Raw genomic sequence first — 14,590 nt, forward strand, 5'->3', positions numbered from 1 at the left:
AATAAGTCTGCGATCCGCCGTAAAGCTAGAAGAAGAAGAAGACGCGTCACGCACCGGCTGTCGAGGACAGTTCAGGACAGTTCAGACATTGCGGTGAATCAGAGGTAAAAAACGATATAAATACTGTTTAGTTTCTTGCACAGACCAATCGTTTCGTGTCTTTAGACATCAATGTATCGTCACGAGCCGCAGGGTTTAATTTGGTTTTGTTTGTGTATGTTTTTTTTTACTCTTAAAGCCGTGATTCCCATTCACTTCCATTATATGACTGACAGACTGCAACGGTCAGTCATATAATGGAAGTGAATAGGAATCACGGCTTTGAGAGTAAAAAAAAAAACATACACAAACAAAACCAAATTAAACCCTGCGGCTTGTGACGATACATTGATGTCTAAAGACACGAAACGATTGGTCTGTGCAAGAAACTAAACCGTATTTTACCTCTGATTCACCGCAATGTCCCAACTGTCCTGAGCGCGTTCGCGTCTTCTTCTTCTTGCTTTACGGCGGATCGCAGACTTATAAGTGCATTACCAGTTTACATACTTCAAGAAGTCAATCTACTGGCTTATGTATAGTTCTCCCGAGACATCAGACTGGAAGAAAGTGTTTTAGCTGAAAGAATGACATTCAGGACCTTTACGCATTTCAAAAACTGCTCTCATTGTCTTGTTCAGAACTCATTTTGTAGAGCGCTCTGCTCAAATGAGTTGAAGATTTGAATACCGTGATTTGAGCTCTCTAAAATGAGACGGCCACATCTCTACCCCCTGCCGCCTCTTCGTGCAAGTATAAAATGTCCTTCCTGCGAGTGCGTCCGAGTTGCTAATGAGTGGAGTGCCGAGGAAGCGGACAACATTTGGGGCCCTTCAATTATTTTCTATTTGTTTAGCGCTCAGGGAGCGAAGCCTCTTGTGAGTGAGACCGCTAATGGCTAGTGACAGAGAGGAGCGAGATGTCAAACCCCAACCGTTAGCTTTTCATATCCCATCCTTTCAGTGCTCGGCAGCCCAGCTGAGCCTTTCGGCCTGAACCTTCGTTATTATGCATAGCTTCCTCTTTTCCATCGGCTGCCTCATCCTTTCTCCTTCACCCCCAAGAGTTTCTTTTTTCAGCCTGAGTCTGTGTGTGTGTGTGTTGAGACTTTGAGCAGTTCGTGAGGTTTTCTTTAAGCTTTGCTCTTCACTTGTAATGTGAAGGCAGTCGCTCGTTTTATGCCAATTGACCTTTTTTGCTAAAACAGCTGGGGCTGCATGACATCAGCATGGAGAGATCAAGGAAGTCTATAATACTTGGAGAAAGTTGTCCATTAGCCTTCCCATTCATCTCAATGGTGGTTAGGACTCCCTGAAAGTGTGCAACCTATATACAGCTTTGCTCAGTTTTCGTCTTGCTGAATGATGTAGTGGTGGCATCTACCAGCAGGGAATGACCATGCTAATCCCTGACCGCTTGGGAGAGAATATTGCAAATAGGGACCACAAACGGGGGGCTCATGAACACTTTTCTGGATTGTAAAGGAACGTCGATGAGGCGTTGAATTATTCACTTAACCAATTTATTAAAGCATTGCTTCATTTAGTAATGGCACTACTGAGACTGCAATGGTTTTGGAAATATTTTAGTTGGCAAACCAGAAATAGGTAATATATTTACATGTACAAAAGTTTGGGGGGAAATTAAATACTTTTATTCAACCAGGATGCATTAAATTAATTAAAAGTGACAGTAAAGACATATAATGTTACAAAAGATTTCTGTTTCAAATAAATGTGGTTCTTTTGAAACCAAAGAATCCTGAAAAAAAAAGGAAGATGTATGATGGTTTCAAAATTGATGGTAATCAGAAATGTTTCTTGAATTAGAATGATTTCTGAAGATCATGTGACACTGAAGACTGGAGTAATGATGCTGAAAATACAGCTTTACATCATAGGAATATATTACATTTTAAAATATATTAAAATAGAGAACCGCTATTTTAAATTGTAACAATATTTTACAAGTTAACTGTTTTATTGTGTCAAATAAATGCAGCCTTGGTGAACATAAGAAACTTTTTTTTTAAAACATTTTTTTCATAATTTTTCATGATAGTGTATATTTAGAGAGATTAGATCAATTAAATAAATATATTGCCATGTTTTTATTTATTTATTTATGATTTTTATTAGTTATTAATACAGAATTCTGTCTTGCAGCCTCTTCTGGATGCTTTGGCAGATCTCCCCGAATGGTATGGAGTCAAAAGTATGCAGGCCAACTGGATTGGCGACTGCTCAGGCTGCTTTTTCAACCACATAATGAAGGTACTGAATGCTTCATCTGTGAAATACACTTACAGCTCTTGTGCAACCAGACAGGATTTGGTTTTCATCAGCTCCGCAGCTCTTTCAGAGCTGTATTTACTGCTAACCGCTCACACAGCGCTTTCTATGAAATGATGAATTTCCATGCTGGCATATGAGCGGGTGCATTTCATCAGGTTTGATTCGGAGTTTGGCTGCAGGCTGTGTACTGCGTGTACAGCTTTGTTTCTTCGAGTCTGTTGTGTTTTCTGTTGTGGGAGGATATTTGTGCTTATTAAAGTCTGTGTGCATCTATTGCATCTGTTTGTCAGGTGGATGGTCGTGACTCAGGTGAGGTGTTGGCTGCATACACCGGTTCTCCAGAGGCTGTGTTCGGAGCGGCCTATGTCTCAGTCCTGCCCTCCCACCGGCTGTTGCACGGCTCCAGTACCCTCAAAACGGCTCTGCTCAGAACCCTGAGACCCGGCAGAGGTGAGAAACACACACACACTCACACACTCACTCCTGAAGGCACAGATGTTAGGTGCATGAAGTGATTCTCTCAGGAACATCATCTATGGAGACTGAAGGAGTTCAATAGGGTTTAATAGTGAAACATATTTCATCAGCACTTTTAAAGCTTTTATGTGATGCACTGAAATGAAATGTTTACCGAAACACTGAAACCAAAATTAAAGTTTTCCAAAAACCAAAACTGAAAATAGTTTATTTAATAATCAGTCAATGAATTAAATGCATTTAATCATCAACACTCAAATAAAAACAAACATTTGTACAAACATTTAAAGTGCACATAAGACACATTTGTAATAACAGAATTATGTTTCTACTCATTTTGTTGTTGAAATATAAGCATTTAAATGGTGGCTGTAGTAAAAAATATATATTTTCATGACATATTTATTCAAACAAACATTAGATAATGAAGTAAAAATATAATGAATATGTAATAGAGTGCATACAGTACTGGTCAAAAGTTTGGGATCATTAAGATTTTTAAAATGTTTTTTACTGTATTTTTAGAAAAAAACGAAAACAAAGTAAAAGCACCATAGGAGAAGCACTAATTAGGTAAATGATTTCGGCTAGCAGAGACTGCAGTGTCATTACATTTTGTGTGTGTGTGTGAATTCTTTAAGGAGAATCTACAGTATGCATCAGGGATGTGTATGGAGTTCACCGCTCTAGTTATTTTCCAGTGTTTTTTTACGCATATACTTAAACAATTTCCCAGCATGCTGTACTCCAGCATTAAGCATTTCTGTAACAGTTCTTTAACCTCTTCTGTGCGTTTGTCATTGCATGTACAGTTGCTCCAAAAAGTATTTAAACACTTATGGCATGCTTAAAAAATGAATGAAAGTCAGTGACATGATGCTCATTAAAATGTTTAATTTATACAATGAATCCACTCAAGAAAATGTTTTTAAATTCGGATTTAGAGAAAATATCAAGAAGCTTTAACCAACCTGAAATTGTAATGGAATTAAAATCCTGAAATTCTGTGTAATGTATTGTTTGAATAAACTTTTGTTATTATTTTAATTAAACGGTGAAGCAGTTTTGTTTTAAAATCTTATTCATATTTGAAAACAGTTTGTCCACCAAATCAGTACAGTATTGTTTAGTTCACATGTTTTTTGTTTTACGTGTGTGAAAACCACAAAACAGTATATATTTTGAAATATATAAATATTTTGTATATAAAATATGAATACAAATATTTGTTAATTTGATCTTTTTATGACATTGCAAAAGTAGTTCAGGTTTTCAAATGGTAAACTCTAAGAATGATATTCATAATTAAAAAGAAAATCGTATTTATTTACTCCAGCAATATAATAATTGTTTATATTTTTAAATAATGATTAACACTTACATGCATTCAGTGTTTAAGCATATGTTTTTCTTAATGGTTACACTGCTTGACATTCCATAAAGACTTGTATGTTGTATAAATTCTATATTTTCAGCAAAAAAGTTGTGAAACCAACATGAAAAAAAGATTGTTTCCACAAACTTGACACGTTCATTTTGACCCACAAATGCAATTGCGTTAGATACAAAATACCAAATGCTTTTTCTCTGATTGGATAGCTAAGATTGAATGTCTGTTCATTTTGCAGAGACACATTTATGTGGCCAATAGTATATGAAAAGTTTTAACAAATTAGATTGCTAATTGATAAGTAAAAACACATGAAGTGACCCTTAGATGTTTTTTACTGTTTAGAAAAAAACGAAAACAAAGTAAAAGCACCATAGGAGAAGCACTAATTAGGTAAATGATTTCGGCCCTCTACCGAAAATTGCCATTTCAGCCTAAATTTTTTGATTGCTGAAATTTCTAGCTTTTTTTTTAGAAATTTAGAAATTTCTAAATTTCACTAGCTTTTATTTTATTAAGTTATTTACATGAAGAAAGCAAAGTGACAATAAAGAATGACTGCATTCATGTAATGGTGATCTACTAATGCACTTATGCAGATTAAGATTTTTAAAATGTTTTTTACTGTATTTTTAGAAAAAAACGAAAACAAAGTAAAAGCACCATAGGAGAAGCACTAATTAGGTAAATGATTTCGGCTCTCTACCGAAAATTGCCATTTCAGCCTAAATTTTTTGATTGCTGAAATTTTGTTGCATCACTAGCTTTTATTTTATTAAGTTATTTACATGAAGAAAGCAAAGTTCCCAGCATGCTGTACTCCAGCATTAAGCATTTCTGTAACAGTTCTTTAACCTCTTCTGTGCGTTTGTCATTGCATGTACAGTTGCTCCAAAAAGTATTTAAACACTTATGGCATGCTTAAAAAATGAATGAAAGTCAGTGACATGATGCTCATTAAAATGTTTAATTTATACAATGAATCCACTCAAGAAAATGTTTTTAAATTCGGATTTAGAGAAAATATCAAGAAGCTTTAACCAACCTGAAAATGTAATGTAATTAAAATCCTGAAATTCTGTGTAATGTATTGTTTGAATAAACTTTTGTTATTATTTTAATTAAACGGTGAAGCAGTTTTGTTTTAAAATCTTATTCATATTTGAAAACAGTTTGTCCACCAAATCAGTACAGTATTGTTTAGTTCACATGTTTTTTGTTTTACGTGTGTGAAAACCACAAAACAGTATATATTTTGAAATATATAAATATTTTGTATATAAAATATGCATACAAATATTTGTTAATTTGATCTTTTTATGACATTGCAAAAGTAGTTCAGGTTTTCAAATGGTAAACTCTAAGAATGATATTCATAATTAAAAAGAAAATCGTATTTATTTACTCCAGCAATATAATAATTGTTTATATTTTTAAATAATGATTAACACTTACATGCATTCAGTGTTTAAGCATATGTTTTTCTTAATGGTTACACTGCTTGACATTCCATAAAGACTTGTATGTTGTATAAATTCTATATTTTCAGCAAAAAAGTTGTGAAACCAACATGAAAAAAAGATTGTTTCCACAAACTTGACACGTTCATTTTGACCCACAAATGCAATTGCGTTAGATACAAAATACCAAATGCTTTTTCTCTGATTGGATAGCTAAGATTGAATGTCTGTTCATTTTGCAGAGACACATTTATGTGGCCAATAGTATATGAAAAGTTTTAACAAATTAGATTGCTAATTGATAAGTAAAAACACATGAAGTGACCCTTAGATGGAGTCAGTTCTCCAGAATTTAACTGTTTCACAACCACAAAGAGTCACAATTCTTTCATTTAACATTAGATATATACAATGCTTTTTTTTTTTTTTTTAAACAACTCTTTCTTTTTTATTCTTTATAACAGGCATCCCAGATAGCAGTGAGCAGGAAGCAGAGTTGGCTCAGTGTCTGGGTTTGAGCTGGATTTCTGTTCTGAAGACAGAACAAGACGGAACACAGACTCTAATAAACTCAGATGAGGTAAACCCACCATCACGGTTAAACATGAGAGCAGAGGTTAACCAGCTAACCGGTTACACATCCGGATCATCTCATCCACTGTAGTTCACAGGTCAAAGCCGGGCAGAAGCTTTTAACTCTGTTACCCAGAAAGCTCGGGAGAGGAACGCTGGTGGATACCTCACTAGTGCCAAGTTGCGTGATTGGCTGATCTCGAGGCAGCGCTACTGGGGCACACCCATTCCCATAGTGCACTGCAGCGCATGCGGGCCTGTGCCAGTTCCAGTGGAGGAGCTGCCAGTCATGTTACCTAAAGTACCGTCCCTCTCAGGGAAAGGGGCGTCGCCCTTAAAGACGGCACAGGATTGGCTGAGATGCCAGTGTCCGAGGTAAGTGCAAGAGTTTGAGTAAAGAACTACAATGATAGTCATTCAAAAGTAGCTGTTAGTAGTATTTTTTACTAAATATTAGTTAGTTACTGTTGCTCCGTCTGATAAGTCACGGCGCTCTCACGGCACACATCGTTCTCACGTAGTAAAAAATACATCGCGGAGCAAAGAGGATACTGACAACACGCCGACAGACAAGACAGAGCAGGTTACTTTTGGAATGAAAAAAAGTCTCAGCTTTTCACATTTTGTCAAAAATTCAAACAATAAATACCATTTTGTGGCTCTTTTATTTGTCGTGACAGATCGCTGTAGTGCCTCAGTTCAAGCAGCACATGAACCGGTCATCTAGTTATAGCACGAAATAAACATTAATGAACATCAGAAGGTTTCTTGTTCAATCGCAGAAAGACGTCAACACACACCATTTTTCAAGTTCAAGTCGACCGATGTTAATCTACTCTCCTGTCTGGGTTGTTTGTCGGACAAATTGCAGATTCAGAATTATGATTGGTCAGATCGCCTGTCAATCAAGCTCCCGGCGAAGGGTGAATTTGATTATATAGGAATATTATTATATTTACATATTATAGAAGGTCATAAAAATACTTCTAAAGCATTTATTAATCTTAGTTAATGTTCATTTCGATATTTAGCAATTCATAACTAAAAGCAAAAAGCTGTATCTTTTAATATGATTTAATGGACCTGAGCCAACATGAAATAACAATAAACAACTATAACAGTATTTTTATTAACAAAGATTAATAAATACTTTTAACAGATGTATTTCTAATTGTTAATGCATTAAGTAACGTTAAGTAATGAGACCATATTGTAGTGTTACCATTTTTTGTTTTGTTTTGCTTTGCTTTGTTTTTTGCTTTGTTTTGTGTTTTGGTTTTGTTTTGCTTTATTTTTTTCTTTGCTTTTGATTTGCTTTGCTCTGCTTTACTTGTCTCGGTTTTGTTTTTTGTTTTTTGTTGTGTTGTGTTTTTGTTTTTTGCTTTGCTTTATTTTTTGCTTTGCTTTTTGTTTTTGCTTTGCTTTGTTTGGCTTGGTTTTGTTTTTTTTGTTTTGCTGTGTTTTGTTTTATCTGCTTTGCTTTTTGTTTTTGTTTTTTGCTGTGCTTTGTTTTTGTTTTGTTTCACTTTGTTTTGCTTTGTTTTTTACTTGCTCATTTTTGTTTTGTTTTTTAGTTTAGCTTTTTGCTTCGTCTTTGCTTTGCCTTGCTTGGCTTAGCTTGGCTGGTTTTAGTTTTTTTGTTTTGTTGTGTTTTTGCTTTGGCTTTGCTTTAAGTTTTTTGCTTTGCTTTGTTTTTTGTTTTGCCTTTTTTATTTTTGGTGTTTTATTTTTTGTTTTGTTTTAGATTGAGTAAGGACAGTACCTACATAGAACACACTGAGCACAGTTGAATTCGAACCTGCATCCCTCATATGAGCACCACAGAGCTGTCTGGAGCATGTGCACTGATCACTAGGCCTTTTCTCGGTGGAAATTTCTTCTCAGATTTAGAGGTCAGGCAGTTTGGTTTCTTTGACGAAATTCGGGAATATACATTGAACTCTGAGAAAATCAAAAGTGTTTGATAAGAGTTTCATCTGGTGGCATTGTAATATAAGTGGAATCATTTTCTTCCATTATCTGAGTCTTTGTACTCCCACTCTGTCATGTGAAATAATGGCAGACTCCACCAGAACTCATTGTCTCAGATCTCATCAAAACAGAGCCAAGTTCAGACCCAGCCAGACTAAAGTGGCTTGTTTCAGGGAGCACTTGTCCCCTGGAGACTACAGGGATCATTACCACTGAGTCATGGAGGTGGTGAAGATGTGCGCACAGATAGCACCTCCTCACTGTGAAGGGTATTAATAGACCCTCTCTGACCATGAAGCGCGCTAATGCTGGCAGAGCCACTGAAAGCTGGTGACATTTTTACAAAAATCCTCTGTCGGATAGACGCATGAATGGAGAGTCAAATGCGTCTTAGCTGCCTGACTTCATGCATTTGTAAAATACCCACTCTGCATACATAGACACAGAATTGTGGATTAGTAGAGGTCGAACATTATGGGTTTTTAGTGACTGATGCCAGTATCTAGAAAGCAGGGTGGCAGATGGCTGATTTGATGCAGATATTTATAATGTTCAGTTAAGAGCTAATACTAATTGCTTCCTTTTTAAGCAAGACAAGATGAACAATTTTAAGTAAACAAAGTTTCATAAGCCTATAAGTCTACAGTGAATAAAAGGATTATAAAATGTATGTATTCAAATGTGCACATTTGAATGCATACATTTGAATACATTCATTTCAAATTTACAGTTTCTCTCCTCTGAGAATTTAAAAAGACTCACAATTAGGGATGCACAATATGTTCTCACCATATTGGTTATCAACCGATATTGGCACATTTTCAATTTATTGTTATATAGGTCATTTTTGGGTATTTATCTGGCAATTTTGGATATTTATTTTTTTCCACCTCTTTTAAGAGTTAAATAGTCATCTAGCACTAATTTAATGAAATAGTGATTGATTAAGGCAAATATTTTACAAGCTCTATCTCCTAAACCGCTCTTAAAACAAAAGTGCGTGTGTGTTGCTGTGTACATGTAGCAATAGTGTGTTTTAATTTTAGTGCTTTTTTCTTTTTTTTTAACAAAGTAGTATAGATTGGTCACATCTGCCATTTATCTGGTATCAGCCATACCATGAAAATAATTATCGTCATGGATTTAGTAACATTTTTATAGCAGTGCAACCTTACTCACATTGCACTTAAATATTTTGTCCAATCAGATGCTTTCTAGAACAATGTTCTAGTAATGTTGCCTCCCCCTAAATTATAATCTAAATCTAAATATAAGTATGTTTAAGATTTTTTTTTTTACTGTAGCAACTGGTTTTATGACAGAAATGTTATTGTTTCATATTAAATCTAATATGAATGTACTGTATTAGACTACATTTATTCAAAATTTTATTTAATTTAGTAACTGCGGCTGTTACGAGCTGTCAAGTGCAGCCAAACCTAATGGTGTTAACTAATTAAAAAACTAATGGTCTTACAAATGGTACAGTTAAACTATAAATACTATGCAAACACTGTTTATTTATACAGACAAGTACAGAGCAGAATCATGGCCTTTAAGTGTCTGAACCTTTATGAATTATGGACTAAGCTCCTGTATGTTCTGTTCTGCTTTATGGCCTTGGCTGCCTTCAGAAATTTGAAAAAAGTATTGAAATGATCTGTTAATGAGTAACAGGTCTGTCCAGCCACTGATGAAATACTGCAACAGCTGTAGAAATGAGGGCAGGTGCTTCGCTGTGTTACATCAGAAGTATTGTAGTAGTGTAGTTTTGGACTTGAATCTGTGTTTCTGGATGCTCTGAATTAATTTTTATGTTTTTTAAAGTTTAGTTCTTTTCAGGTATTTAAACTCTTTGCTATTTGAGGTGTTCCACTGGATATAAGTTATAAGACATCTGTGTAATGGAGGATACCACCCAAAACATATAAAAAACACTTTCCTATAAGATTCTATATTAGTTCATGCATTAGGTATCATGAAGTATCAATGAACAATCATTTATAAATCTTGATTTCTATTATTTATAAATGTTCTATTGTAAGTTGTTAAGAACTAGAAACCTCCACAAACCCAAATTTCGCCTTTTTGAAAAAAAAAGGAAAAAAAAATTTTTTTTTTTTGGTCACACTTTATTTTATGGTCCAATACTCGCTATTAACAAACCATTAACTATGAATTTTGCCTCAATAAACTCCTAATTGCTGCTTATTAATAGTTAGTAAGGTAGTTGTTAAAGGGTTAGTTCACCCAAAAATGAAAATTAGGCTGTGTTTTACTCCTAATTTTCATTTTTGGGTGAACTAACCCTTTAAGTTTAGGTATGGGGTATTAGGGATGTAGAATATGGTCATGCAGAATAAATGCTTTATAAGTACTAATAAACAGCCAATATGTTAATAATAGGCATGCTAATAAGCAACTGGTTAATAGTGAGAATTGGTCCCTGAACTAAAGAGTTACCTTTTTTTTAAATTCCAGATCTTTTAAAACATGCTAAAATCTCATCACTGGTATAAGTTCAGTCTTGTCAAGTTGAAGTAAATCAGTGTGAAATCTGTCATATTTGTAGTAACTAGTAGAATTACAGTATTTGATTCAGACGGTGACGTTTTTGCCCTGCTTGTTCCTGTGTTGACGAGGAGACCAGATCATCTCTGATCTGTGAGACCTCAAAGAAAATCACCTTATTTCTTTAAATGATCGCCTACATTCAGCGAAGTGGCTGCGGAGAGAGAAAGACACGGAAACCAGATCAAGAGAGAGATGGTGCTTATCTGCCTCGTCCTTGAGGAAAAGAGGAGTCATTTCCTGAGCTGTGATATTGTCTCTGGCTTCGCTGTTAGAAGCTTAATTGAAATCGGAGGATAAAAAACAGAGAAAGATCTCACAGCCGGATTTTGGTGCTGATTATATGTTTGAATGTTTGTTGTGGGACACTAACACACAACAAAACAACACTCACAAAACTCGCTTTCAACCTGGAAAAATCTGCCTGTGGTGACATTGCTTCAAAATGTTCTTTGGTTTTCTGTGGCTGGTTACGCACTACTAAATATTTTTGCATTGCACCATTAAACTTAGTAACGTAACTCTAAATATAAACGAAATATTTGCAACCAGGAGTAATAATTTGAATAAAACAGCAGATTGATTGAATTGCATTGAAGGTAAATGTCATATTATGCAACTACATATTACTTTACAGAGAGCTTTATCTCAAAAACAAATGGTGCAAACAAATACAGAATTAGTTACAAACTAGCTAGTAGTAGCAAAGCCTTTAAGGCCCGTTCACACCAAGGACGATAACTATAAAGATAACGATAAAGATATAGTTCTCAATATTAAAGAATAGCAGAGTCCACACCACAACTATAACGATATAGACAAAGAGAAACGATATCGTTGGAATCACTTTCAAAATGATTTTTCTCCAGCTGATGAACGATAAAAAACTGACAGCCAATCAGAATCCATCCTGCTGTAACGAGCTCAAGAATTTAAAGCGGCAGACGTGCGTGCGCTTAGAATAAACAGACGATATCGTTCGCTGGTGTGGACGCTAATATCGTTATCTTTATAGTTATCGTTCTTGGTGTGAACGGGGCTTTAGTATGGACTTTTAGAGTTTAAATGAGAGCTAATGATTGGATGGTGCTACACTATGTTGGTGTATTACACTTAAAAATAGCAAGTGTGAATTGTTCGCTTAATGCAGTTTCAAGGGTAAAGGTAATTTGTTTAATTAGTACCCCAGGAGGACATCTTTAAAATCCACTCTCAGGTCCTATCTTAACTCAAAAATGCCATGCGACATGCCACAATAACAGCCGTTCAGAAAGTGTTTGATGTACAGCGGGATATTGGACCAATAGGATTTTACTGTGGGCGGGGCTATCCAGCACAACACTGCAGAAATGAAAATTAAAAATTACATTTTGTCCATACAGTGAAAGTCAATGAATTTCACAAAAACAACTAAAACATTGATTAAACATTACAAGGTCAACACATTTGAAAAAAAAAAAGAAACATGCACAGATGAATTGTTCACGTTAGGATCTACAACATGCCTTTAGAAAATAGACTGGGTGAATTTTCATTTTGTGTCATCTTTAAAGGAATTGCTCACCCACAAATGAAAATGAGCTGAAAATGTACTCATCCTCAGGCCATCCAAGATATAGATTTTCTTTTTCAGTGAATGGGTGCCGTCAGAACGAGATGAAAACATCACAATAATCCACACCGCTCCAGTCCAACAAGTGGTTATTTTAGTTCTGGCTAAAATAACCCATAATAATAATAAATAGTCCATAATCTTATATATATTCTTTCCTGATTCAGACAAGATGACTTTTTCACTGGAGGAAGCAATAACTGGAGGAGGTAATGGTTTGAAGTTAAAACACCTTAATGATGGATTTGTTTCTAACAAACACACTTTTTTTTGGCTTCACAAGACATTAACTGATGGACTGGAGTGGTGTGGATTACTTGTGGATTATTGTGATGTTTTTATCAGCTGTTTGAACTCTCATTCTGACGGCACCCATTCACTGCAGAGGATCCATTGGTGAGCAAGTGATGCAATGCTACATTTCTCCAAATCTGATTAAGAAACAAACTCACCCTAATCTTGGATGTCCTGAGGGTGAGCACATTTCAGCAAATTTTCATTTTTGGGTAACTATACTGACTGGCTGCAGCTTTACTCTAGTTTTCGGACACAGTCGCAGCTGTCACTGCTGAGCTGCTTTCTCTTGTCAGTGTGTATCTAATGGCTTCCTCTCATGACATTCTGTGTCCAGTGTATTATCAGGCCAGCCGCACACACTTCCACCATTTCGTCGATAACGAGTCTAAAACAAAACTGTAAAATCAGTTTTTTTAAAGCATAATAATGCCCTAATTTCTCAGTGTAGATCCGCTATAAACACTCTCTCTGAGCACCTCATTACGGCTCATATGTGGGATGCTCGTCTCTCAGATGGCACCTGGCTTTCAAAGAATTAACCTGCTATACCTTCGCCCTGTTGCTAGGCGACCGCGAGGCGCTTGGCAGTATAATAGGCAGGATTGTCTGAACGTTCGACTGATTATCAAAGACGGGCTGGACTCTCTCAGACTGGAGTGGAGGGAGGGTCGGCCGGCCGCACACTTTAGGACTGACATTAGCAGGGCTGGGATCTGCGCACGCTGCGTGCGGGTCGGGGTTCGGCCGTTAATTAGTTTCTTTTGATGCGGATGATTAGCCGAATGAAGTCTGCCGAGACTCGTTAGAGTAAGTGTGACTGTATTGTAAACTGACAGATGTCCCAGGATGCAAAGCGCTGTTTGCTTTGGGTGCGAGACTGGCGTTCCGTGTTTAGGATTTCAGTGGTGCCAGCTGAGAAACCACACAGCAGGGTTATTACTGTGAAAAATTCATTCAAAACTCATTTCATTTTGTATTTCGATTTTAGATTTTAGTTTTTGGTAGCTCCAATTGTTAATGAAAGAAAGTCTTTAGAAATTGACTAGTTTTAGATTTCATCCCTTATTGTGTTAGAATCAGATGTCTGATTCTTGTCTAGTTTATTTACAGTGGGAATAGAAAAGAATCACCCCCCTTTACAATAATCAGATTTTGTTGCTTTGCAGCCTGAAATGAAGACGGACACAGTTTTTGTTTTATCCAGCTGTATTTCACTTGCATCCAAGTAAAAGATATAACACCAACATGTCAGAATTTTGCCATGACGGTGTCACATGATCTTCAGAAATCATTCTAATATGCTGATTTACGAAAGATATAACACCAACATGTCAGAATTTTGCCATGACGGTGTCACATGATCTTCAGAAATCATTCTAATATGCTGATTTGCTGCTCAAGAAACATTTCTGATTATTATCAATGCAGTTGTGCAAAAAAAACAACATTTTTTTTGTGGAAACTTGTGATGTATTTTATTTTTCAGGATTCTTTGATGAATTGAAAGTTCAAAAGAACAGCATTTATTTGAAATAGAAATCTTTAGTAACATTATAAATGTCTTTACTGTCACTTTTGATCAATTTAATGCATCCTTGCAGAATAAAAGTATTTCTTTCTTACTTATAACACTTATCAGAGTTGTTAAAGTTAACTAAATCTAAAACTGAAACTAAAATCATAAAAAAAAAACATTTTCATTACTTGAAATAACTGAAATAAAATAATATGTGACCCTGGATCACAAAACCAGTCATAAGGGTCAATTTTTCAAAATTGAGATTTATACATCATCTGAAAGCTGAATAAATAATAATAATAATTAATAAATAATTGTTAGGATAGGACAATATTTGGCCGAGATACAACTATTTGAAAATCTGGAATCTGAGGGTGCAAAAAAATC

The 14,590-nt window shown here is 35.5% G+C and overlaps 1 protein-coding gene across 1 annotated transcript in view; it reads left to right on the forward strand.

Moving 5' to 3' along the window:
* The window catches only part of lars2 (leucyl-tRNA synthetase 2, mitochondrial), an 83,832-nt gene that overhangs the window by 46,287 nt on the left and 22,955 nt on the right, over positions 1-14,590 (forward strand). Inside the window, exons 8-11 of the mRNA XM_016544139.1 lie at positions 2,205-2,312; positions 2,624-2,783; positions 6,125-6,240; positions 6,325-6,608. Coding sequence (XP_016399625.1) covers positions 2,205-2,312; positions 2,624-2,783; positions 6,125-6,240; positions 6,325-6,608 — 668 coding nt within the window. The remainder of the gene's footprint in view (positions 1-2,204; positions 2,313-2,623; positions 2,784-6,124; positions 6,241-6,324; positions 6,609-14,590) is intronic.

This window comes from Sinocyclocheilus rhinocerous, unplaced genomic scaffold, assembly GCF_001515625.1.
Source record: "Sinocyclocheilus rhinocerous isolate Xijiao unplaced genomic scaffold, SAMN03320098_v1.1 scaffold369, whole genome shotgun sequence".
NCBI classification, from domain to species: Eukaryota; Metazoa; Chordata; class Actinopteri; order Cypriniformes; family Cyprinidae; genus Sinocyclocheilus; species Sinocyclocheilus rhinocerous.